General features: G+C 35.6%; 1 protein-coding gene across 3 annotated transcripts; it reads right to left on the bottom strand.

Annotated features, from left to right (window-relative positions):
* Positions 1-261: 261 nt before the first annotated feature.
* Positions 262-23,795, bottom strand: Spdl1 (spindle apparatus coiled-coil protein 1). Of its 3 annotated transcripts, XM_034636838.2 has the most exons (12): positions 23,610-23,707; positions 21,740-21,915; positions 18,456-18,632; positions 16,505-16,699; positions 15,775-15,924; positions 15,583-15,681; positions 15,386-15,496; positions 13,949-14,089; positions 11,630-11,733; positions 10,916-11,103; positions 3,073-3,391; positions 262-907 (listed from the first exon to the last, which is right to left on the bottom strand). In XM_034636838.2, exons 2-12 carry the CDS (start codon positions 21,893-21,895, stop codon positions 760-762), a joined length of 1,788 nt encoding a protein of 595 aa, XP_034492729.1. In that variant the 5' UTR covers positions 21,896-21,915; positions 23,610-23,707; the 3' UTR covers positions 262-759. The 3 variants fall into 3 exon arrangements, with proteins under 3 accessions (XP_034492729.1, XP_071467914.1, XP_034492728.1); XM_071611813.1 differs by lacking the exons at positions 262-907; positions 23,610-23,707 and adding an exon at positions 23,723-23,795 and having other exon boundaries at positions 2,748-3,391; XM_034636837.2 differs by lacking the exon at positions 262-907 and having other exon boundaries at positions 2,748-3,391.
* Positions 23,796-24,264: the final 469 nt, after the last annotated feature.

Consider the following 24,264-nt stretch of genomic DNA (forward strand, 5'->3'; position numbering starts at 1 on the left):
AAGTTTAGCATTAAATCTTTTTTAATATATAGGTATATATTCACAAAATATAAAGTTATATATAAAATACATATAAATATATGTAAGATCATAGTTATCAAGGAATTGAGAATCCCTGAAGTTTTTTTTTTTTTTGATCACACCTTTATTCTTTTTTGATAATATCCTGTTATCCACACAGAATAAGAAAACACAAAGAGAAGAAATTGTTGCAATTTTATTTTACATTTAAAAATTATTTGTCTCATATGCTTCAGTCATAAAGTGAATATAAATAAAGATACATATAGGTGCTTTAAACACTGACAAAATCTATAACAATATATATTTTCAAATCAAATTTCCTATTTTTACAATACAGTGAAAAACTAAGTTCATAAAAAGATTACATATGAAAATATAATAGTAAATTAGTTCATTCTCTGAATATATGGCTCTGAAGGTAGGTTAAAGTATTCACTTCACTTGAAAAAAATCCAGACACTACACTGCATGTAGATTTAAATTAAGTATAGTCTTCCTTCCGTTAACAGTTTATTCAGTGTGAATCACAGAAGATCCATGAAGGGTCATCACTTAAGAAACTCTCCTTAGAATCACAATCAAAATTGAAAGCCTGGTTGAGAAGCATGGAAATGCCGGCTCTTGATACAATGTGGAGACGTGAGTATTTCGCACTCTGGCACCACTCTGGCTCTTAACTAAACTCCTCAGTAACCTCAGGGCAAGTAGTACCTCTCTCTGATCAGAGAGAAGCCCTTACTGCTGAGGACACTGGGTCTCCGGAGTGGATTTGGAGGACACGTATACAATAGGGTGTGATTTCTTACAAGGTTCTTTTTCCAATTTGCTTGCAGGTTCTTTCCCTTCATTAACGTCTGTTTGAAGCATTGACTCAGCGGCTAACCTACAGGCATTAAAGCATCCACTCTGAATTCAAATGTAGTTAATGAAAAAAATAGAGAAACAAACCCGTAATATATTGAGCCTCTAAGGAGGAATGGTGCTATTTTTTTTTTTTAATAAGGAAAAAAATTAGTTGACTCTAGTACCATTAAAATACTAAATGACTCTTGAAAGGAATTATTCTTATCAATAGACTTAATTTTTAAATGTCTAGTAAATATGTTAAGGTTGATAAAAAGGCTTGTTAAGGCCTAGATTAAAGAATTAAATTTGATGAGATATTTATCATGATAAGTACACATAACACAAAAATTGAAATGCTGGAGCAGTATTTTAAAGATAACATGACACACAAAAGGCCCATGCACAAGATGAAAACACCATGGGATCCTGGCTGCACAGATGTCTGTCTCAGACAATGAAAACACACTCAAACTGAGTTTCAACTAGGAGAATAGTTAAAGAAAAATATAAACAGTGGGGAGATACTAAAATAGGCCTGCGAACACTTTAAAGAAGAGCATCAATTAAATTTATAAAGCATGCGACAGTGAAGTTTCCAATAAAAACCACTTTTGTTATAAAATCATCTTCAGATTGTGTATCTAAGTTAAGCATGCAAGACACAAGGTTGGAAATGTCTGCAGTGAGCAGATGGACTCACACACACGCAAAAAAAAAAAAAAAAAATCAAGTGTTTTGTGGTATTTTATTTGTTTTTGTTTAACTAGCAAGGCAAATAGTTTCCAATATGCAATTTGAGTCAAACAATTTAACTAGATACATTGAAGCAATATTTTTTTCAAGCACAAAAGGGCAGAAGAAGAAATGAAGGCAACATAGCTAGCAAGATATGCACTGATCGGTTCTGGAAATCCACCTCTGGAAGACCATACAGGCCACACACACACCCACACTGTGAGCCACGCAAACCCGCACTGGCCATATGCACACTCCCACAGTGAGCAACACACACACATGCACGGCCTGCGGAACTCGCCTCAGTACAGTTAGCGCTATGGGTACTGTCAGGTAGCATCCATTTGTCATTTCCTCAAGAATATCAAGCTCTTATTTTATGTGACTTACAACATTATACAAAAACTCAAGGAAGGAAATAATTAATTAGTCTTCCTTACAATAACAAAAGCAGCTAGAGTTTTATCATTGTTGAGTATATTTAGTAGCACTGAAAATTTAAAGAAAAAATCAGATAAAACATACAAGGAAGTTCTTTTACATACGATGGACTGTTTTACTTTTTTGATTAAATGCACACAGAAAATGCCTGATTCTGTTCCCTTCTTTCTAAGAACAAAGTAGCCCTAGTAGCACCTTAAAAACCTCACTTCATTGGAGACAACCCAAGCTGGCTACTGTCACAGAAACAAGTTTGAATTTTACATGTCTAAAAGTGTTTATTTTTAATATACCTGCCATTGCATTACACAACCTTCATCTTGATTTCCCCTCCATTTCCCTCACTCACTTCTATTTATCTTACCCAGATCCTGCTGTGCATGCCCAGAACTCCAGCTGCAGCCAGTTACATCCTCTTCCCTCTGTTCACTTGCTCTTACCTTCTCACTTCTATTCCTTTTAAAGGACAAGGCCCTTCAACTGGTCCTTCAGATACACATATCTGACACTTTCTCTTTTAAGTCACAAATTCAATTATGCAGAAATTGGAGGCTTTGATGTTTTAGAAAAAATGGAAACAAATTACCTTGGATATTTAAAAATGTCAAAATAATTAAAAGTAATGTCTGAAGGACTGGTATAAACAACATCAAAAGCCATAGAAAACTTCACCTACATTTTCTTAACTAAACTGTCTTCAGACTACTGGAAAACCTTTGAGAAGGTAAGTTGATTGTTCCTTCATGGCTACTCCTTTACCAGGAGAAAAGTAATAGCACATTTATTCAAACCAATAAGAGAGATGTGTGGCTTTCTAATGACTCCCTTCTTCAGGAGTCCTTTCCCCTTGCAATCATTTTTGTCTTTCTCAAAGTTTTAGAGAAGTTGAAGGCGGGCAGATGAAACTGGGGGATTAGACTGCATGCAATATTGAGAAGACAGATAAAGAGACAAAGAGCATAGCTCATGCAGCGAGAAGGGAGAGAAAGGGAGGGCTGCTGGCTGCCTTGAAAAGAGGACACTGACCTGAGAGAGCCGGGCGTGTTCTCACTTCTTTCACTTAAGGCTTGAGCAAGCTTCACACATTTCTTCTCCTTCTTTGGCTGCACGTCCACGGGCAGATTTTTGTGAGGAGAGAGAGGGGCAGTGGGAGTGTTTGCAGACACTGACTTTTCTAACTGCAAGTCACCTTCTGAAGGGTTAGGACAGGACTGTGTCTCCTTGTGAGGTGGGAATCTAGAAGTTCCTTCCCCGGCAGCACTGCTGGCACATTCGTCTTCAGCAGGGGTCACATCCAGAGGTAGCACCTCCCGCCTCTTTTTGAGTATAGGAACTTCGATTTTCTCTAAGAATGAAAACCATTAGAAAAATCCAGTCAATGAACAAAAGACAGACCAAGGGAGAGCAATTATATATGAAGTCTTTTCCTTTTTTCTATTCTTTCAAAATCCACTCATCTCCTCACTGAAATCTGTTTCTTTTTTTTTCTTTCTTTTTCATAGATTGCATTAATTAAAGCTTTTATAGGTTATTTTGACCATAAGTCTTTCCTTGGGAACTCAATACAGGAATTCTAGGAATGAATAAAATGTTCTCTTGTAGTATTTTGATAAAAAATTCTAAGGGGAGATGGTTCCTAAGGGAGACCTTGGTGCCATGGACATAAAGACGCAATGGCCAAAAGTCAGGGAGTTTAGGATCAAGTCTGGCACTTAGCAGCTGGATGACCTTAGGAAAGTATTTAATCAACCTACATTTTAAGGTTTCTAAATCTGCAAAATGCAGATTAAAAATACCTACTTTGCTTTGTCTGTTACAAGGATTAAATGAAAAGAACAGGTCAAACTCTGAATATTGGATATCCTTTGCTGCTCCTTTGAAACCCACATCATCTGGATTTACTAACCATCCTCCTGTCCCTTTGCTGTGTTCAGTTCAGCACACTACCCCTGAAATTCCTAATGGGTAATTTTTACACATAGGAGCTTACTAGGATCAGGGAAGAGAAAAAGGACAAATGAAAGAGAAGTCTTTTAAAACAATATAAAAAACTTATCATCGTTGACATTTTCCCCATTATTGACCACAATGAACAGAGTTCAGCCTGTTAACAGGGTGGGGCAGAAACCTGTTGAGAATCCTTTTTTTTTTTTTTTTTTTTTTTTTTTATTGTTGGCTGTTCAAAACATTACATAGTTCTTGATATATCATATTTCACAATTTGATTCAAGTGGGTTATGAGCTCCCATTTTTACCCCATATACAGATTGCAGAATCACATCAGTTACACATCCATTGATTTACATATTGCCATACTAGTGTCTGTTGTATTCTGCTGTCTTTCCTATCCTCTACTATCCCCCCTCCCCTCCCCTCCCCTCCCCTCCCCTCCCCTCTTCTCTCTCTGCCCCCTTTACTGACATTCGTTTGTCCCCCTTGTATTATTTTTCCCCTTCCCCTCACTTCCTCTTGTATGTACTTTTGTATACCTCTGAGGGTCTCCTTCCATTTCCATGCATTTTCCCTTCTCTCTCCCTTTCCCTCCCACCTCTCATCCCTGTTTAATGTTAATCTTCTTCTCATGCTCTTCGAATCCTTAACCTAAAACATGTTGACAATATCTTTTGGGGAGGGGAGGGAGTTAGGACCATCACATTCATGGACTTCTTTACATTTGGCCTTTTATTTTAAAATTTATACATAGTAAAGTTCATTTTTTGTAGTATACAAGAGGCAGAGAGTGTATTGGGCTATTTTTTCTCGGTGATGTGACTTGCTCTAATAACTGTCCAAACATTTTTCCTTAAAGGCTAGAACTGTAAGAGAAGAGGTCGGGTAGAAATCTCCAGTGATAAATCCCCCACAGAACGACCAAACTAAATAACTATATGCCACAAAAATACATTCACAAGAACTCAGAAAACCAGAACAGGTAAGTTAGACTGTGAAGCCCACAAGGGGAAAGGTTCCCTGTTACTGCAACCCCTTGTCCCCAAGCTTTCATGGTACCACCTGCAGAAAGCCCCCAGAACTCAGTGTGTACACTGAAAAAAGTAAGCAAGAAATAGATATTTGACTTCCTCACCACCAGAGTAACTCTGTGGGAGTCTCACTGCATGGGCTCACAGCAAGTACTGAGAACTCCGTGGGATGCTCCTGAGACCAGCTAGAAGGAAGGAGAAGTAGGGCTTGAACTAGCACACAGAACTTGGCACTGGCCCTCCATCCCTGCCAGAGGAGACATGCTAGCAGACAGAATGTTTGGGAATGTTTACTGCTGGAGGCGGGGTCCATAGATCCTCTGGACTCAAGAGCCTGACTGGCTCTCCCACATGCCTTGAGTGTACTCCATGAATCTCCCATGGGTCCATCCAGGTTGGAAACTGCACCAGCAGCAGAGTTGTCAAAAAACCTGCATCTAACCTGAGCTCAGGGTGCCCTCTAATGCTGAAATGGAATACCATAGGCAGTCTGCTAAAAATGTCTAAAAAAGCCCACTGAAGTAGAATAGTCACAAACAAGTCCAGACTGAAAAAGAAAAAAAAAAAAAGGAAGAGATACCTAATTCATCAATGCAGAGACAAAGATATATGTTACAAGGACTAAGAAGAGCCAAGGAAAGATATCCTTATCAAATGGACAAAACATATTGCCAAAGACAGACCCAAAAGACATTCATATGCATGATTTGGTAGACAAAGAATTTAAAATATCTGGTTTAAAAAAAAAACTCAAGAAACTTCAAGAAAACAGAGGAGCAATTAAGAAAATTTTATAAGGAGACATTTAACAGATTGAAATAATTTTTAAAAATCAAATTCTGGAGCTGATAAATAAATGAAATAAAAAAGCCACTGGTGGGCATTAATAGCAGAACTGATCAAGAAGAGGAAAGAATTGGTGAGCTTGATAACAGGCTATTTGAAAACAGAGGAGAAAAAAGAATGAGAAGGAATGAAGAAAATTCATGAGATCTCTGGGACACCATTAAAACAGCAAATCTATGTCATTGGTGTCCAAGAGGATCTAGAGAATAACAAAAGGTTAGAATTAAGTTTATTCAAAAATATAACAGAAAACTTTCCAAATCTAAGATACAAACACCCAATTACAGGATAATCAAAGGTTGCCAATCAGATTCAACCCAAATAACTCTCAAAGGTCAAAGACAAAGAGGACTATGAAAGAAGCAAGAGGAAAGAAAGAAGCAAGTGACACAGAAGGGAATTCCAATATGACTGGTGGACTTCTCAGCAAAAACCCAAAGGACATAAGGGAATGAGATGATATCCAAACTGCTGAAGGAAAAACATCTGCCAACCAAGAATAATGTACCCACCAAAGCTTCTTCAGAAGTAAAGGGAAGACAGACCTTCCCAGACAAAACCTGAATGCACTCATGGCAACCAGACCTATCTTACAAGAAAGGCTGAAGGGAGTTCTTCAAATGCAGAGAGAAAAAAAAAAAGGATGAGAATGTCTAATATGAAAACATCTGAAGGTATAAAAACCCACAGGTAAAAGTGAGCATTCAGATAAATCCAAAATAACATGGGAACTAGGGGATGTAAACCATTTATATCCTTAGTAAGAAGCCTAAAGGACAAAACTAATACAAATACAGTAATCTGCTAAGGGATATGTAATATAAAAAGATGTAAATTTTAACATCAAAAACTCAAAATATGGGAGAGAAATGGAGTTGAAGAGTAGAAGGCTTTTTTCTTTTTTGTTTTTGAAATTAAGTTGTTGCAGCTCAAAATAACCTGTTGTAATTATAAGATGTTCTGTGAAAGCCTCATGGTAATCACAGAGCAAAAACCTTAAATAGATACACTGAAAATAAAAACCATGGGATCAAAACATGCTGATAGGAAAAAAAAAAAAATCACTTAACAACAAAGGAAGACAGGAAGATAAGAACAAAGATGTACAAAACAACCAGAAAACAAGTAATTACATGACAGTACCCAAATCTGACTCTGCTGCCTACAAGACACTCACTTGTAAGGAATATAGAGAGAGAGTGAACAAATGGAAAAAGATATTCCATTCAAATGGAAACCAAAAGAGAGTAGGAGTGGTTATACTTAGATAAAATATGCTTCAAGTCAAAAACTGAGGAGACAAGGCCATTACAGAACAAAAAAAGAGTATACAACAATTGTAAATATATGTCTAAATACATAAAGCAAGCATTATTAAATGTAGAAAGATAGGCAGCAATTTTTTTGCAGTGATAAGGTACTTTAACAGCCTACTTCTAGCAATGGAAGAGCATCTAGCCAGAAAAGCAGCAGAGAAACATCAGATTTAAACTGTACTCTAGACCAAATGGAGCTAACAGAAGTTACAGACCTTTCCATGCACCAGCTGCAGCACATTCCTCTCAACTGCACATGAAATGTTCTCAAGGGTATCATGTCAAGCCACAAAAGAGAACATCAGAAACTGTACAAAGATGTAAAAATTAAACATACTTAGAAGCAACCAATAAGTCAATGAGGAAATTAAAAGATAAATTTAAATATTTCTTTTCACAAGTAAAAATGAAAATATACCAAATATGCCAAAATTTTATGCTTTCAGCAAAAGCAGTTCTAAGAAGGAAGTTTATAGCAATAAACTCCTACTTCAAAAAAAGAAGGAAGAGAACAGCTTAGTGGTGGAGTGCTTGCCTAGCACGTGAGATGCACTGGGTTCAATCCTCAGCCCTGCATATAAACAAAATAAAGGTTCAAAAACAATTTAAAAATTTTTTTAAAAAAGAAGGAAGATCTCAATATCTCATCTCAATAAACTAGAAAAAATTAAGAAAAAAAAATAAGACCAAAATTAGAAGGAAGAAATGGTAAGGATCAGAGCACAAACAACCAAAATAGAGGAAAAAAAAATAAAAGATAAATGAAGAATTGGTTTTTGAAAAGATAAACAAAATGAATAAATCTTTAGCCAGACCAAAAAAAAAAAAAAAAAAAAAAAGCGACAAAAAACTCAAATAAATTTTAAAAAATCAGAGGTGAAAAAGGAAACATAAACTGACCCCACAGAAACAAAGAATTTTAAGAACTAGTAAATACAAACAAATTGGAAAACCTGAAAAAAAAAATTTCTGGAGAGCAGAAGGCAACAGCATATCAAAATAATTAAATACCACGATCAAATGGAATTCACCCTAGGATCTAAGAATGACTTAAAACACAAATCAACAAGCTGATATATCACATTACAGACAAAAGGGCAAACACCATACGATCATTTCAATAGGAAAAAAATTGACAAATATTAACATCCTTTTTTGATAAAAACTCTGAATAAATTAGGCATAGAAGGAACACATCTCAGTATATTAAAGGCCATAGATGATAAACCCAAAGACATCATACTCAACAGGGTCAAAATCAAAGTGTTTCCTTTAGGACCTGGAACAAGACAAGGATGCCACCAGCATTCACTGTCATGACTCAACACAGAACTTGAAGTCCTAGCAGAGAAATTAGATAAGAGGAAGAAATAATAGGCAGCCGAATTGTAAAGGAAATTGTCCCTGTTTTCAGATAATACAATCTTTTACAGAAAATTCTGAATACTCTACTTAAAAATTATTAGAACTAACAAATACAGTAAGGATATAAGATACTAAAGCCAATATATAAAAGTCAGTAGTGTTTCCATTCAACAATAGCAAATTATCTGAAAAAGAAATAAGGAAAGTAATCCCATTTATAAAAGCTATGGTTTTAAAAAAAAAAAGTGAAATAAAATACCTAGGAAAAAATTTAATCAAGGAGATGAATGAGCTCTACAGTGAAAACCATAAAACACTGGTGAAAATTAAAAAGAAAAACATGGCAAGATATCTCATATTCATGAACTAGAAGAATTAATATTGTTAAAATATTCATTCTACCCAAAGCAATCTACAAATTCAATGCAATCCTCATCAAAATTCCATAACTTTCTTTACAGAAAAAGAAAAAAATAATCCTAACCTGTCTTAAACAATAAAATTTCAAATAGTCAAAGAGCAGAAAGAACAAAACTGGAACAATCCTAGTACCTGACTTCAAAATATACTACAGTGCTAAACTGACCAAAATAGCACAAAAACAGTGAAGAGAGCAATGGAGCTCAGAACACATACTGGGGAAAGGACAGTCCTTTAATAAATGGTGCTGAGAAAACTGGATCTCCACATGTAGAACCATGAATATTCATTGTTTCTTCATTGAGAACATTCTCAACTTCTACAAAATCATCCTTTTTTAAATTTCACAGATGAATAGGATCATGTAGTGTTTGTCTTTTTGTGCCAGACTTCTCTCTTATCATATACAAAAATCAACTAAAAACTATAAAATTACTTGAAGAAAACATAGGGAAATGCTGCATGACCTCGGTCTGGGCAAAGGTTTTTTAGACAATCCCTCAAAAGCAGGAGAAACAAAAGCAAAAATAAGCAAACCGGATAATATCAAACTAAAAAGTTTCTATAGCAAAGAAAACAATCAACAAAGTGAAGAAAAACTACAGAATAGAAGAAATTGCTTGCAAATTATACAGCTGACAAAGCATTACTATGTAGTATCTATAAGGAACTAAAAGAACTCAATAGCAAAAACCCTTCATATAATCTGATTTTAAAAATGGGCAAAAGACCTGAACAGACATTTTTCTAAAGAATACAGAGGTTTACGAAAAAATTCTCAACACCACTAAATCACTAAACATCAGGAAAAATGCAAATTAAAACCACAATGAGATACTATTTCATCCAAGTCAGAATAACTATTATCCAAAAAAAAAAAGAAATTCTGGTGAGGATATGGAGAAAGGAGAACTCTCATATACTGTGAGTGGGTCTATAAATTAGTAGTCATTATGGAAAATAGTATGGAAGTTTCTCAAAAATTAAAAATAGAATTAACATGTGACCCAGCAATCCCAATACTAGGTGTGTGTGTGTGTGTGTTTTTCTAGATATCTGAACTCCCATAAATGGAGAAAGAAAATGTGATATGTATAAGTAATAGAATACTATGCATTCATAAAAAGGTATGAAATCCTGTCATTTGTGACAAGTTAAATGAACTAAGGATCTTGTGTTAAATGAAATAAGTCAGGCACAAAAAGGCAAACACTACACGTTCCTATTCATCTGTGGAATCCAAACCAGGTTGATTTTGTAGAAGTTGAGTGTTCTCAATGAAGAATGAATATTTAAGGTGATCACATGCTAATTACCTTCATTTAATCATTACACAATGTATATATAAATAGAAACATAATAAATGTCCAATTATTATGTGTCAATAAAAAATATAGAATTCCCAATATTTAGTTGGAACATGGCCCCTGAGAATCAAGATTGAATTTTCTCAATCTTGCCTTGCTGTGACAGCAAGGCCACATAAATAAACTCTGCTCAATGGGATGGTGGCAGACAACACAAAAGGAGTCTGAATCCTGCAATGCCTCCTCAGACTTTCATCGGGGGAAGAATAATCACAAGCACTTAAACCTAAACTGTGTTTAGATCTTCTATAAATAATCCGAATTAGCATAACTTCCAACATTAGCTGCTTATTTAACTTTTCGGTATGACAATATGCTACGATTTTAAGTGGAAAAGCCTCAAGTGTCAGTATGATGAAGCCTAGACATCCAAAAAAGCCATATATCACATTCATGCATACCTAGTTCCCTTTGAATTTTTCAGCTGTAAATTTCCCTTATTAACTACAGATTGATAACCACAAAATTGGTTTGTAATGAGATTTGCTAAAAGCTATAGTTTGAAAAAAATGTTGATACACTTTCTCAGAGCTACTTAGGACTTAAAAGACAAAAACATAGGAAACTTGCATACCTTCAGGTTCATACTTCAGCTTTAATTCATCTAGCTTAGCTCTCAGTTTCATATTTTCACTTTCTGCAAGCTGAAGGCATCTTTCATTTGCAAAAAGTTTTCGCTCGATATCCAGGGCCCTCTGGCTCTCAAACAATGCTTTCCTCCGCTGTATGGACAATTCACTTTTGCTGCTTTCATTTTCTTTGCTACAGTAACAGAAAAGAAGAACCAAGGAATGTTAATATATAATTTTGTGAATAACTTAGTGGGATGAATCTTTAATTTTATATTTGAACACCTGGTTAAAAATATATTTCTTTGGGATTTCTGGTAACAAAGAAACAACAAATAATTAAAGTTTAACAATAGCATCCCCCGCTGCCAAAATTCATGCATTATTCCAAGGTGATTCATGCATAAATTCCTTTTAAGTTATGAGATACTTATTCTTGAAAAATTTGGATTATAAGAATATTTTCTACATGAAAAGTCCTTTTTACTTACCAATCTAAAAAGCTAAACACAAATTATTTACTGAAAGTATTCTTCAGTAATTAGTAATTATTAAATCTTGCATACAACTCATGTATTACACAAAGACATGTTATTGACTTTCTTTTCTGTGGAAATTCCTTTTGGCAATTTGAACTTAAAAATTTGTTATTATATGAATACCATCTATTAAAATAAATAAAAAGTCTTTATCTTCCATCTGCCAACCCAGACACCTACTTTAAGTTCTCAAGCTTTAGCTGAAGTAAATCTGTATAATAGGTGTTATCTTCCAGAGCACCAGAGTTGCCTGAAGGTTTTGAATCCATACTTTCATATAAATTCTAAAGAAAGCAAAAATTCTTATTACTTACATAACAAATTAGGTTACTGTATGCTTATTAACAGTGGCAGCAGCCACATGTTAATCTCTCATCCTTTGACAAATACTCTTCAAAGATCCACCCACTTACCTGAGTGCAGTAGGTACAAGAACCACCAGTCCTTCCTCAGGTAAGAAAAGTGGCTCAAGGTACTACCGGCAAGTAAATCAAGAGCTAGATTGTGAATCCAGATCTAACTCACACTCATATCTCTGACTCCAACTATACCTGTCTTAGGATTTCACTCTCCTGGCTTTTAGAATGAGAGAAGCAAATGCTTTTTGGGTTGAATTCTGGTATGACAAAGCTATACAATGGAAAAATACGAAAAAGAGAGGAGATTCTTGAGGTTATTTTTGGTACCCACGCTTTAAATATTCTGATTCACTCTTTGAATATTTTCTTTACTGGAAAAAAAAAAAAAGCAGATGTTTAAAAACTTGCAAAGAATTTCAGAGATTGCACATTTAAAAATCCTCCTAATTTAAGGTCACAATTTTCAAAGTATAGCACAAAGCCCCAGGGATAGACTACATATACCTGCGAAGTGACACACTGCAAATTTAGCTAAAATTATAATACTTTTAATAGTTTTTAGAAGAAACAGGGATAAAGTCATATAAACAATTTTTTCTTCAAAAATGTCAAAATAAAGAAAGAGAAACTGTTCCAGATTAAGGAAGACTGAAGAAGACTTCATGGTAAAACATGCAACCTTGGATTAGGCCCTAGAATTGAAAACACTAGATTTTTTTTTTTTTTCTTTTAAAATTTGCTTAGGGTATGTTTTCATCAGCTTTTTTTTTTTTTTTTTTTGGTCTCTGTGACCAAAAGATCTAACAAGAACAATGTAAGGAGAAGTTTATTTGGGGTTCATGGTTTCAGGTCTCAATCCACAGATGGCCAACTCTATTGCTCTGGGCCCAAGGTGAGGTAGAATATCATAGTGAAAGGGTGTGGGGGAGGAAAGTAGCTTAGAAAATGGTAATCGGGAAGCAGAGAGAGAGAGCTCTCTGCTTACCAGGGACAAAATTCCAGTCACCCCTCCAGTAACTTAACTCCTCTAGTCACACTCTACCTGCCTAAAGTTACTACTCAGTTAATCCATATAAGTGGATCAATCCACAGATCAGGTTAAACCTCTCATAATCCAAACATTTCCCCTCTAAAAATTCTTGCACTAACACAAGAGCTTTTGAAGGACATCTCATATCTAAACCATAACAGGGTATCAATGATAACTGGCAAAATGTAAAAAGTAGCTTGGTTAATAGCATGGTTCAATGCATATCAATGTTAATTTGTAATTTTGACCATTTGCTTATATCTCCAGTAACATCATGGTGCTTAGGGGTAAAAGGACATCTGGTTTGGGACTCACTCTCAAAGTTTAAGAAAAAAAATATAAAAACAGAAAAAGTTATAAATAAAGCGTACAAATAAGAAATAGGGAGCTCTGAGTCAAAGGCATGTAGGAGTACTTTCACTTTCCTGGAAGGTTGCACTAATTGCAAAATAAAATAAATTTATTAGAATTTATTAAAGACATCCATAAATTCCAGTGGATATACAATGTTGAATTGACAAAGCTCTAAAAATAATGGAACAGATAGCACTAAAAAATAATTACTGATGACATTCAGGCAAGAAATCTCACTGACATAACACTGAGCAGAAGACAGAAACAAGGGTATATATATTACATGATTCAATTTATATGAAGTTCAACAGAATGTTCACATAATGTTGACACAAAGTTAGGAGGTGGGAGCACTTCATTTAAATGGGGCTTTTCTGGAGTGCTAGGAATATTTTATGTAATCTGATAGTAATTGTAAGAATATACATATACAGATATAAATATGTGTGTATGTGTGTATATATATAAACATATATATGTTAAAACTCACTGAGTTGTACACTAAAGATATAGGTACTTACAAACAATAACCAGATAATAACAACAAAAATAGAATAGATTGGTTTGTCTTTGCTTTAGTAAAAGAAGCATGGTCAATAATACTGAAAAGCAGAGACAAGAAAAAAATAATTTAAAGATTGAGTCAATGTGTACTGAAACTGAAAGTCAATTATACGATGAGAAACCTATTTAAACTGAAAATTTAAGATATTCAAATAAAAATCTAGCCACATCTTTTCAAGATATTATACGTACCTTAAATTTCTCCAGATTTCTAATTTCACCTAAAAGATGTTTTATTTCACCGTTCTTCTGCTCTAACATGGCAAACAACCGTTCCTGCTGCTCAAATTCAGTTTGAGATCCTTTCATCTGTAGCAATGTAGCAATCTGTAACTACAATTCCCCCACCACAACAAAATTGAGATATTCTGATAAGCATATTTCTGGAACAATTTGTATTTTGTACTAATATTATTTAGAACTTGTTTTGAAAACTAATTAGTTATTTCTAGTCTAATAATTGGAAAATATACATCAATTAGTTTTGTTGTAGACATAACTTTGGAGTACTTCTACTTTTTAATGATATCTGAAGTCTTTAATATAGTTTTACCTAGTTTGTGATACAAAATTGAACAGCATGACTGTGGTCCAGAGGGTGTCATTTAACTGGTAAGTAAGCCTGGACAAATGTGGCCTGCTATTCATCACCTATACTAACTCCTGTTAAAGCGATTTCTCAAAATTCTCCATTAGCTTTACTTAAGTAGGGGAAATTGTTAAGCAGCTCAGTCACAAACATGATATTCACAATGATAAGAATGGGAAGTACCATATGAGTATTTTTCTACACTTTAACCCCAAGACAGTTCTGAGAGGCAAGTTCTATCACCTCTACTTTGTAAATAAGGTATGCCTTTTAGATGCTCTCAGAATATATGTCCCAGGTAACACATCTAGCAAATGACAACTATGCTTCAATCCAGTCCATCTAATTCCAAGTTTGATCAGTGACCTTTCCCATTTCTCTGGTAAAACTGATATCTTGAAAAAAAAAAATCTAAACTTTCTTCCAAACACCACCTTAGGAACGTCAGGCAGAACAGACCATGCATTGGAATTCTAAGGACTGCTATAATCTTGGAATCTTTCTAATTGCCATAAGGTTTTCTGTTACTTCTTATTTGTGTGCAGCAACAACCAACAAAACCCTTAAAATTAAAGGGGTTAATTACATGCTTTGAGGAGCTGCAAGAAAAGGGAACCCTAAATAGTTCAAATTTCCATCTAAAATAAGCCTTCATGAGAAGTGAGAAATGGCAAAAGCTAGTCTCATTTGATGCGGGAACCCAGAAAGACTCAGAATAAGTGAGAAACAAACACTTTTAAATTCCTTTTCCCTGTTCTACAAAGATTTAAATCTCCCTGGCAAGGTTAGCGAATGATCATTAAAATAAACAATTAGTAGTTGCTAAACACACTAATGTTTTTCCAAGATTAACTTTTTGAAAACATAAAAGTATTTTATGATCTACCTGGAATTTCTAATTTTTAAAAAAATCATGCAGTTCTAGAAAAAAATATAAAAGTATACCCCTTAAAGGAAAAGATGGCTTTTGTGATATATTTATCTATATAATGCTAATATGAAGTAGATTTAACAAACATTTAAGAGCGGTAATTCCACACCTTCATTCTTTGCATCTGTTCTCTATTAAATGCATTTTGCTTCTTTAGTGACTGATACTTGACTTTCATACCGATAAGTTGGCGTTCCATTGCCGCCCTTCGATCTTCTACCTGGAAAACATTGATATGTTTAATTGTTCTTGTACTAAATGAAATAACAGTTTACCCAATTCAATTATTAGAATACTTGTAAGTACCTCTGCAAACAAAGAGTTGCCCTTACTATTGGGATCCAAGGCTTGCTGGAGGGCCTGGCCCAATTGCACCTGCAGATCTTGATTTGCTACACGAGCTTTCTAAATTCAAAAGAAAACAATTTAGCTAATAGAGAATAAATTAGCATGAAAACAGTTTAAAAACTGGAGACAATACTACTGTAATCATAATACCTCTAAGGCATTATAGTATGAAACTGCTTCTTTCTCCCGCTCTTCTTTTTCTTCTTTAAGTCGGTCTACCTGGCGCATTAAGTTAGTACTAAGACGTTCTAGTTGTTCCTGTCTGTACTGTAGTTCATTCACTTCTTCCTTGAGAGCATTCTATTCAACAGAAATTGAAAGACAAAATTCTCTTGAAAATGCTTTCATTTAGCAGCTGCTCAGCTAACTTATCTGTAGTGGTTCACATTCAAATTAAAACTACAAAAACCTGTCAAAGTTGTCAGATACCTATTAAAATTTTAAAAATTACTTAATTTTTCAGCAGGGAACCAAACAAAAGGCTCTAGAGACTGCTCCTTCTGACTGTGAATTCAGGGCTTTAATTTTTAATGACTCATAGTCTGAAATGAAAAATCTATGTTCACACAAATTTCAACTTCCACTGTACTAACATTTTATATTATGACACAAACTAGGATCAGAAAATGTCTATGTCCTTTCAGAGCTTTCATTAATCTAAGGTACTGTCTGCCTTATTTAATCAGGTCACCTAATACTATTTTATAAATAAAGTAATTCACCTAAACTACATAAAACATTTTTTGGATAGTTAGATCAAAGTAGGTCAAAAAAACATTTCTTCCTCCACATTAGCTCATTAGAATTATTATAAAAACACATAAAATGTATGCAAAAGAAAAATTTAAAAATCTAAGAAAACACATGCCATAAAAATTACCTTCACACTTTCCATTTCAGTCAGCTCAACCTGAAGAGCCAGCATCTCTGAAGACATGCTTTCGTGGACTCGCTCAGACATCATCCGTATTTCCTCCGATTTATGAGACAGGAGTTCCTTCTGGTGGTCTACTTTGTGCTTTAGCTGCTTTTCACTAAGCCTAGCTTCATCTAACTCTCCTTTCAGTTTTTCTATCTAAAGTATAAAAAAAAAAATCACAATTTTATAAATCAAAAGGTATTTTCTTTCTGTAAAACATCACTGAATGATCCAAACTTGTACAAGAGACTAGTAGAGCTTCCAAGGAAACTCCAATAGTGACCCACCTTGTTTTATAAACAGTCCATTCTAGCCATCCAAGTGGTTTGGATGCATTAAAGCTACCAGAAGCACTGTGTAGCTGTGTAAACGATGCTGTGACCAGCCATGCCGAAGCAGAAGCCTGATTGGAAGGCTACCACAACAGTCTAGGGGAGAGGGGATGGTGGGGACTAGAGCCACAGTAGCCTACATCAAGGTTATGTGGGCCAAATCCCCACAACAGGCTGATGAATTCAACATGAGAAGTAAGAGAAAGATACTGGGAAAAAAAAAAAAAAAGCCAAACTTTTGGCAAAAGTGATTTAAGAACATCAGTAAGACTGAAAATTTTGTATTGATTTACTCTTTGCTCTACCACCTAAGCCATCTCTACAGTTGGTCCTTACTTCAGGCCCTGAAAAAATATCCCCTATACTGCTACATTTGTTTATGTAATGAAAGCTACATGAAAAAAAAAAAAAAACCCACCAGGAGAAATGAAAATGTATCATTACCAGTCGTTACTGTCTAAAATCAGACTAGTTCCAGACAAGCTAGACTATTTGTCAGTAATGTGCAGGATGAGTATGTATTTCACAAAAGCATTATTTGTTTGTTTTACCATCTATTAGGAAAAAATAAACCAACTCAAATATGTGATTTCATTACTAAAAATAGAAAAACACTTAGAGCTAAATCAATAAAGAATTAAGGCAGCAGTATAGATTGTACACAGACATGGAAAAAAATCTTAGAAGATGTTACAAAAAAAAAAAAAAAAAACCTAAAAATTGAAAGAGACTTCTGAGAAGACAATAAAAAGTCAAGCAAGTTTTGAAAGAAAGGGTTTGTAAAAGTCTGGATTCCACACGAAGAGGAGCCATGGTGAAGTTCTGGATTCCTAAGTAGCAATCTGAAGGATGGATGGGTGGGGGTGCTAGAAGGGAATGGGCATTCATGAACAGCTGTTGTCTATTTCGTGTTTATGTATGAAGCACAGCTAGTATGTAATGTGTCATCAGATTATGTACACACTCAGTGACACAGAATTTGGTGTGAGGAAGACTTGCTTCAATTCACAACTGACAATTTCTAGCTCTCACCTTGTCCAATTTGCTTGATCTACCTAAACATTGGTTTTCTCATCAGTAATATGGAGATAACAATAGGATTTCCCTTAAAAATATATTTTGAGAACTGGATCATGTTTTTCCTCAAAAAATAAATTATAAGGTATCAATACTAATATATAGTAATTTATAAGGAACTACTGATTTGTTCTACAGAATTACAAAGCACACCACTAGCTGCAGTAAAGGCTAAGGGACCACTCTTTCTGAAAGGAGACTGCTTGACTATGAGCAAGGATGCCTCAGTAGTTACTAAATAAATGAATCATAAAAAAATTGCTGTTATCAAAATTGGAAAATTATATGTAATTAGAAGGCTATATTGATACAAGTCTCACTTTTATAAGTCATTTTATATGTTTTTGTTTCTCAGTGTTTCTACTCTCAACATTAAAATGACAGAAAACTGATCTATGCTATTTTCACAGTGATACTTGAGAAAAATCTTTATCACCTTACATTAACAGATGGTTGCATCAACATGGGGTATTTTTGCTCTGAAAACATACATATATTCAAACCTTGTTTTTTAGTTCATTCACTTCCTGTCCATGGCTTCTGCTTAGCTGCTCTTCTAATTGTTCTAGCTGCATTTTTTGTTGTTGCTTAATAGCTTCACATTCACAGCTCAAACTTTCTAACATGCGACTCTTGAGCTCAACTTCTCTCTGAAGAGTATATTTTTCTTGTTCATAATTCTGAAAATAGATTCAATTACATAAAAATCACTTAAAGCTATTACATATAATCAGTTCTCACCTTCAACTGGCTTATTCCTGTTTCATACATTTGCTGCTTTCTGAGGTACAACCACATGTTAAATCCGGAATAACTTTGTAGCTCATCAGTTTTAGTGAATCCCTAAGGTATATTCTGAAAGTACAGTAATGTCAAAAACACTCAGGCTGAGGTTAGTACAGGCATCAACTCTAGAAAAGATGCAAGGTTACCACTTTCCAATCTGGGGCTCTGATGCCCTAGTAACCCACAATGCAAAATATAACTGGGGAGGCATTCTCTGGATTCCAAAATCTGAATAAAACTTTGTATGATGAGTACCATCAGGCTACCTTAAAATGTCCCTGCTTTTGGCTGGAATATCAACTGTCACAGCAGCATGTCTTATCTCATGCTGACCAAAAACTAGGCATTTGTTTGACGATTAGGAAAATAAGCTACTTATTATTTAGTACAGTTTGATAGCACAGCCTTCAAATCTGGAGTCCATCTGAGAGAGAACATGAAAAAGTAAAGGGACTTTTGGTAACAAAAGACCAGAAACAAGGTCTTAGGCATTCAACCTTCCATCTATTCCACACATACTTACTAAGAACCCAGCAAATATGCCAGGTAACAGAGAAACTCAGATAAATATAAAAAATGATGCCTGACTTCAAGGAGGATCAATGTCTAGAGGAACAATAAACACACAATTCAGCAATTACATTAAGTCACAGTAACTGGTAAGTGCTAGCTCAGAATACACTTCCTGAAGGAAGTAATGTCTATATTGGTTTTTAAAGTATTAGGATACATGCTTATATACTACGTTCTGATGCAGAGAACATCATAAAGTGAATAATTGTTTAACTAGTCAGATCATTCAGGTGTCTGAGCTCCACACAGGATCAGATATCATTTGCATTTTATATGCAGGGGATGTTCCAAGACCCTGGGTGGATAGCTGAAACCACAAGTTGAACCAAACTCCATATATACATATGTACACACCTATCTTGATGAGTTTTAATTTTAAATTAGGCAAGTTAGAGATTGATAACATAACTAATAACAATTATAATAATATGCTGTAATAAAAGTATGTGAATATGATCTCTCTCAAAATATCTCATTGTACTATGCCTAGGTGAGGAGAGGAAGTGAGGTGGAGCAGGTGGGATAAAGTAGGATGGCACCGGATTTCCTCACACTATTCAGAATGGCATGCAATTTAAAATTTATTATTTACTTATGGCACTTTCTATGTAATATTTTTAGACTACAGTTGTCCAGAGGTAATTCACACTAAGAAAAGTGAAACTAGAAATAAGGAAGGGGCCTACTGTATGGTAAAGTCCATGATACAGATATGGTAATTGCTTCACTACCCTGTAGAAGGCATTGACAGAGAAGTATTAGTTCAAACTCCTTCATGAAGCTTTAAAATATAAGATAAAATGAAACTAGAAAAAAGACCTAAAACAAGTAACATTATTTCTCCAAAAGCACTTCCACTTTTGATAAGTTATTTCTCCAAATAATTATATATAACATGGTTTTATTTTCTACTATTAGATTTGTAATTCTTTGCTTTGCTTTATAATTAGGTATTGAACTCGTGGTCAAGAACAGTACCATATGGAAAAACAAGAGCTGTCATTAGTAACTTTTACCTGCTATATTTATAATTTTCAATTTTAGTTTATACCACTGAGGATTTACTAAATTAAACTGATTTATTCATTCTTTCAATAAATATTTGTGTGCAAAGCACTAGAGAATATAGCAGTGAACAAGACAAAATTCTTAAGGACCTTGCAATCCTGGAGATAATTAGAGTTAAGAATTAAGAGTGACTGATGCTACCAGGTGCAGTGGTGCACACCTGTAATCCTGGCGGCTCAGGAGGGAGGCAGGAGGATCACAAGTTCAAAGCCAGCCTCAGCAAAGGCAAGGTGCCAAGCAACTCAGTGAGACCCTGTCTCTAAATAAAATACAAAACAGGGGTGGGGGTGTGGCTTGAGTGCCCCTGAGTGCAATCCCTGGTAACTATACCCCCTGAACTCCCCCCACAAAAGAGTGAGTGATGCCAACTTTACATTAAAGTTAGGGCTGGTCTCTATGAGTGACATTTAACTGAAATCTGAAGATTGAGGATTCAATCTATGAAGAGTGGGTGAGGAACAACTAAGCAGGAGGAAAGAGCTCATATAAACCCATAAGGCAAGACTAGGATAGCCTGAACAAGGAAAAGCAGTTTCCTATGTTTGCAAAAGTCCAGCAGAAGTCAAATCACATAGGGATGTACAAACCCTCAGACTGTCTTTTGTAAATACAATCGAAAGCCTTATGCAGAATGAGAAAGGAGATGACATGATCTCTTGTGCTTTTCCATGAAAAAGAATGATTCTATGTTGAGAAAGAATGATCTGAATGGCAATGATGGAGCAGGCAATCTGGTTAGAAGGCTGGGAGAAAGAAGACAGTGGCCTAGATAGATGTTTTATAAATCATGTCCTAAGAATTTGTGGACTAAATGTGAGACTTCTAGATTTTTGGGTCAAGCAACTGAACATCATTCAATTTACTAAATAAATAAGCTAAAGACAGAGAATGTTTGATTAGTAGACAGGGAATTAAATATTCTGTTTGTTTATATCAAGTTTGAGATACTCTTAAGTGGGCAATTGAATACATTAATTAAGAGTTCAAGGGAAGACTATTGCTCCTCCCTTGAACTCTTAATTAATTGTTAATTAAACAGTTTAGGTTGCTAAACTACCATGGGGGCATTTAGATGATATTCAGAGCTCCAAAATTAGTGAGGTCACCTATGTAGAGTGTGGACAAACAAAACTTAGTGATAAATATAGTAGGTAAATTGTGGTAGAAAGAGTAAACATAATTGAAACTCAGAACACACTGCTTTGGAAAGAATATCAGGAATTCATTAACTCATTCACCTTTAATGAAAATGGCATAGATAGGAAATTAGATCTTCAGAAAATAAAATAATTACTGCTAGACAAAATAAACCTTCAATAGCTATGCACACCCTCATAAACAGAGGAATCCACAGTCTTACCTCAGTCATGGTCATCATTTCATTACGACATTTATCTAATTGATTTTGCAATTCACTTTGGCTCTCCAATAGTTGTAAACCATACTGTGCAGCTTTTAGTCGCTCTTTTTCAACCTCTTTGAGCTTGCTTCGAAGATCTGCAATATCTGCCTCCATGTTCTTTTCCTGTTTTTAGCCTATTATAAATAGAAGAAATACAATTTTTTGAGCTTAAACAAAAAAAACCCCCTACAATAAAACCAATAATAAAGGAACCATGTATCCCCAGTGCTACTATCATATAAAAACATAATATTAAGATTTTATTCCTGACTTGTAAGGAGTCAAATTTGCATTCTTGTTCTAAGAGCAAAAATTGTTCTGATAATTTTTTTACTTGAGTTGAGACCAAACCAAAAAGAACAGAAAAAAAAAAAATACACTTAATTGTGCTCCTAAGAAACTCAACATTAGGAAACTATTCAATTGTTATATGTTAAATGTCCATAATTACTAAGGTAGAATTAGTCTCATAACTGTGTTACTGTCAAAATAATCAAAGTAGAAAGAGAGCAATGACAGAAACCAAGAAACTTTATGGTATGCATGCATGACTGCTACTTAAGAGTATAAAAAGACAGTTTTAAATCAGACTTACAAGATAAAGCAAAGAATATCCTGTCTTATTTTTTATAGTAGTACTACTTTGCTGAATGTATTTGTTTCTTTGGAAACAGATTCACATTATTTTTCTAATTACTCTTAACAGAGTATGTAAAATAGAAACTATGTTCACAGCAATTTCCAGGCTAAGCCTTACAAGTTTATACATAGGATAACTGTACTTTAACTTAACCTCATTTATTGTCCCTTCCTCTTTGGCCCTAGTCCCTTTAAGCCAAACTGAAACTGGACTTTGCTTTCATAGAGCATCAGATGATTCTCTATGTCTTAAGTTTATAGAAATATGCATTTAACAAACATTTACTGAATGCCCCATTAGCTAGGCTTCATTCTGGGCACTTCAGATCATTATGGTGTAAAACTGGCAAAGTTACTCTTTCATTAAACTTACATTCCAAGAGGGGAAAATAATAAGTAACAGCATAATAATTAAATACATTAGAAAATAGAATTGGAAGAAGAAGAAAAAAGCTCAAAAGAGATACGTGGTGTAAATAGGAGACAAAAGATGGGAAATAGGTATGCATCATTGTGGGGAAGAATGTTCCAGGCAGATGGGAAACCCTAATATGGAAAAAGAGTTCAAGATATGAACTAGAATTTAGGTCACAGATAATAAAGGAGCCGCCTTGTTTCATCACCTTCAATACAAGGAGGGTAATGACCATCTTACAGGCTTATTGAGAACATTAAACATGATAATGGATGGAATACAAATAGGGCAGGGAGACACGCATGATTTGAAAGTTTCGAGCAACGTTTTAAAAAAGTAAACAAAGGACAAAATTCATCTTGACGTTTTACTTGACCCAATGCATCCAAAATATCATTTCAACTTGTAATCATAATAATTGCCAGAGATACAGCTCTTGTGGGATACTACCTTTAAAATCCAGTGTATAATTTACATTTAATTCGGGTTGCCACAGTGGCTAGGGGGCCATCGTACTGGACAACGCACCTCCAGGGGCCATCAGTCTGAGGCCCCCAGCAGCCGCCTGGCCTTCCATATTTATCCAGAGTTCCCCAGAAAAGCGAGAACGTCCAACCGAAAACTGGGGCCCGACTGGAAGCCAGCTTATAAGAATTTAGGGTTCCGGAATCGAAGGCGTTCCGGCCAAAGCGTCCGCCAAGACCCCGGCCCCAGGCTTCCTCAAGCCCTGCTCCCCGCCGCCTACCGCTCCTCTCCACTCTCACTAGTCTTTACCTCTGTAGTCCTCACTCCTTCCCCCAGCTGCTGGCAAGAGCTGAGAGGTCTGGGCGTCCAGATCCGTGATGCTAACCTCAGCCTGCCAGAGAGTTGCGGTCCCATTCATTTACCTAGTAGTCCTGTAAGCGCCAGGGCTTTTTGAACACACTTCCCGCGAGAACTCTCACTTCTCATGAAACGTTCCTCTAACAGCGCGAGAAAAGCCAACGCCGAGGAGCGTTCGGCAGAAGCGCCCCGCCCCCCCCCAACGACTGCGCAGGTGCGGGTGGCGAGCCCTGGGCTGGCGCAGGCGCGGACCTGGCCTCTTGGCGTGTCAGTTTTACCTCAGGTGGTTTTCCAGGCTTTCGTCTAGGTGTCTGCTTAAAATTGCTATGTTTGTGGGGCTTGTGGTTGTTTATGACAGGGCCTTCTGGAGGGACAGTGTCGGTTGGCGGGGATGGGTGGGACTGACCTTGGGGGCCGTTGTCAGCGTTGTCCACCCACCAACGGACTGTGCGCATGCCCTCGGAGGACCTTCCAGCAGAATCTCTTGTGGTTCTAGGACCCGGAGTCTGGGTGGCGATGTGGGTCCACGGTTACCATGTGGCTTTGTGCCCCAACTTGTAGCGCCTTGGCGCCAAGTTGCACACGATACCTGTCACCAGAGGAAAGC

This window comes from Marmota flaviventris, chromosome 5 (genome assembly GCF_047511675.1).
Source record: "Marmota flaviventris isolate mMarFla1 chromosome 5, mMarFla1.hap1, whole genome shotgun sequence".
NCBI classification, from domain to species: Eukaryota; Metazoa; Chordata; class Mammalia; order Rodentia; family Sciuridae; genus Marmota; species Marmota flaviventris.

Coding starts and splice junctions, on each gene's coding strand:
- Spdl1 (XM_071611813.1), bottom strand. CDS start 21,895: ATGGAGGCAGATATTGCAGATCTTCGAAGCAAGCTCAAAGAGGTTGAA. Junction 11,734..13,948: donor GAAATCTGGAGAAATTTAAG/GTACGTATAATA, acceptor TGCTTTCTTTAG/AATTTATATGAAAGTATGGA. Junction 11,104..11,629: donor CTAAAGCTTGAGAACTTAAA/GTAGGTGTCTGG, acceptor CTGTTACTGTAG/CAAAGAAAATGAAAGCAGCA.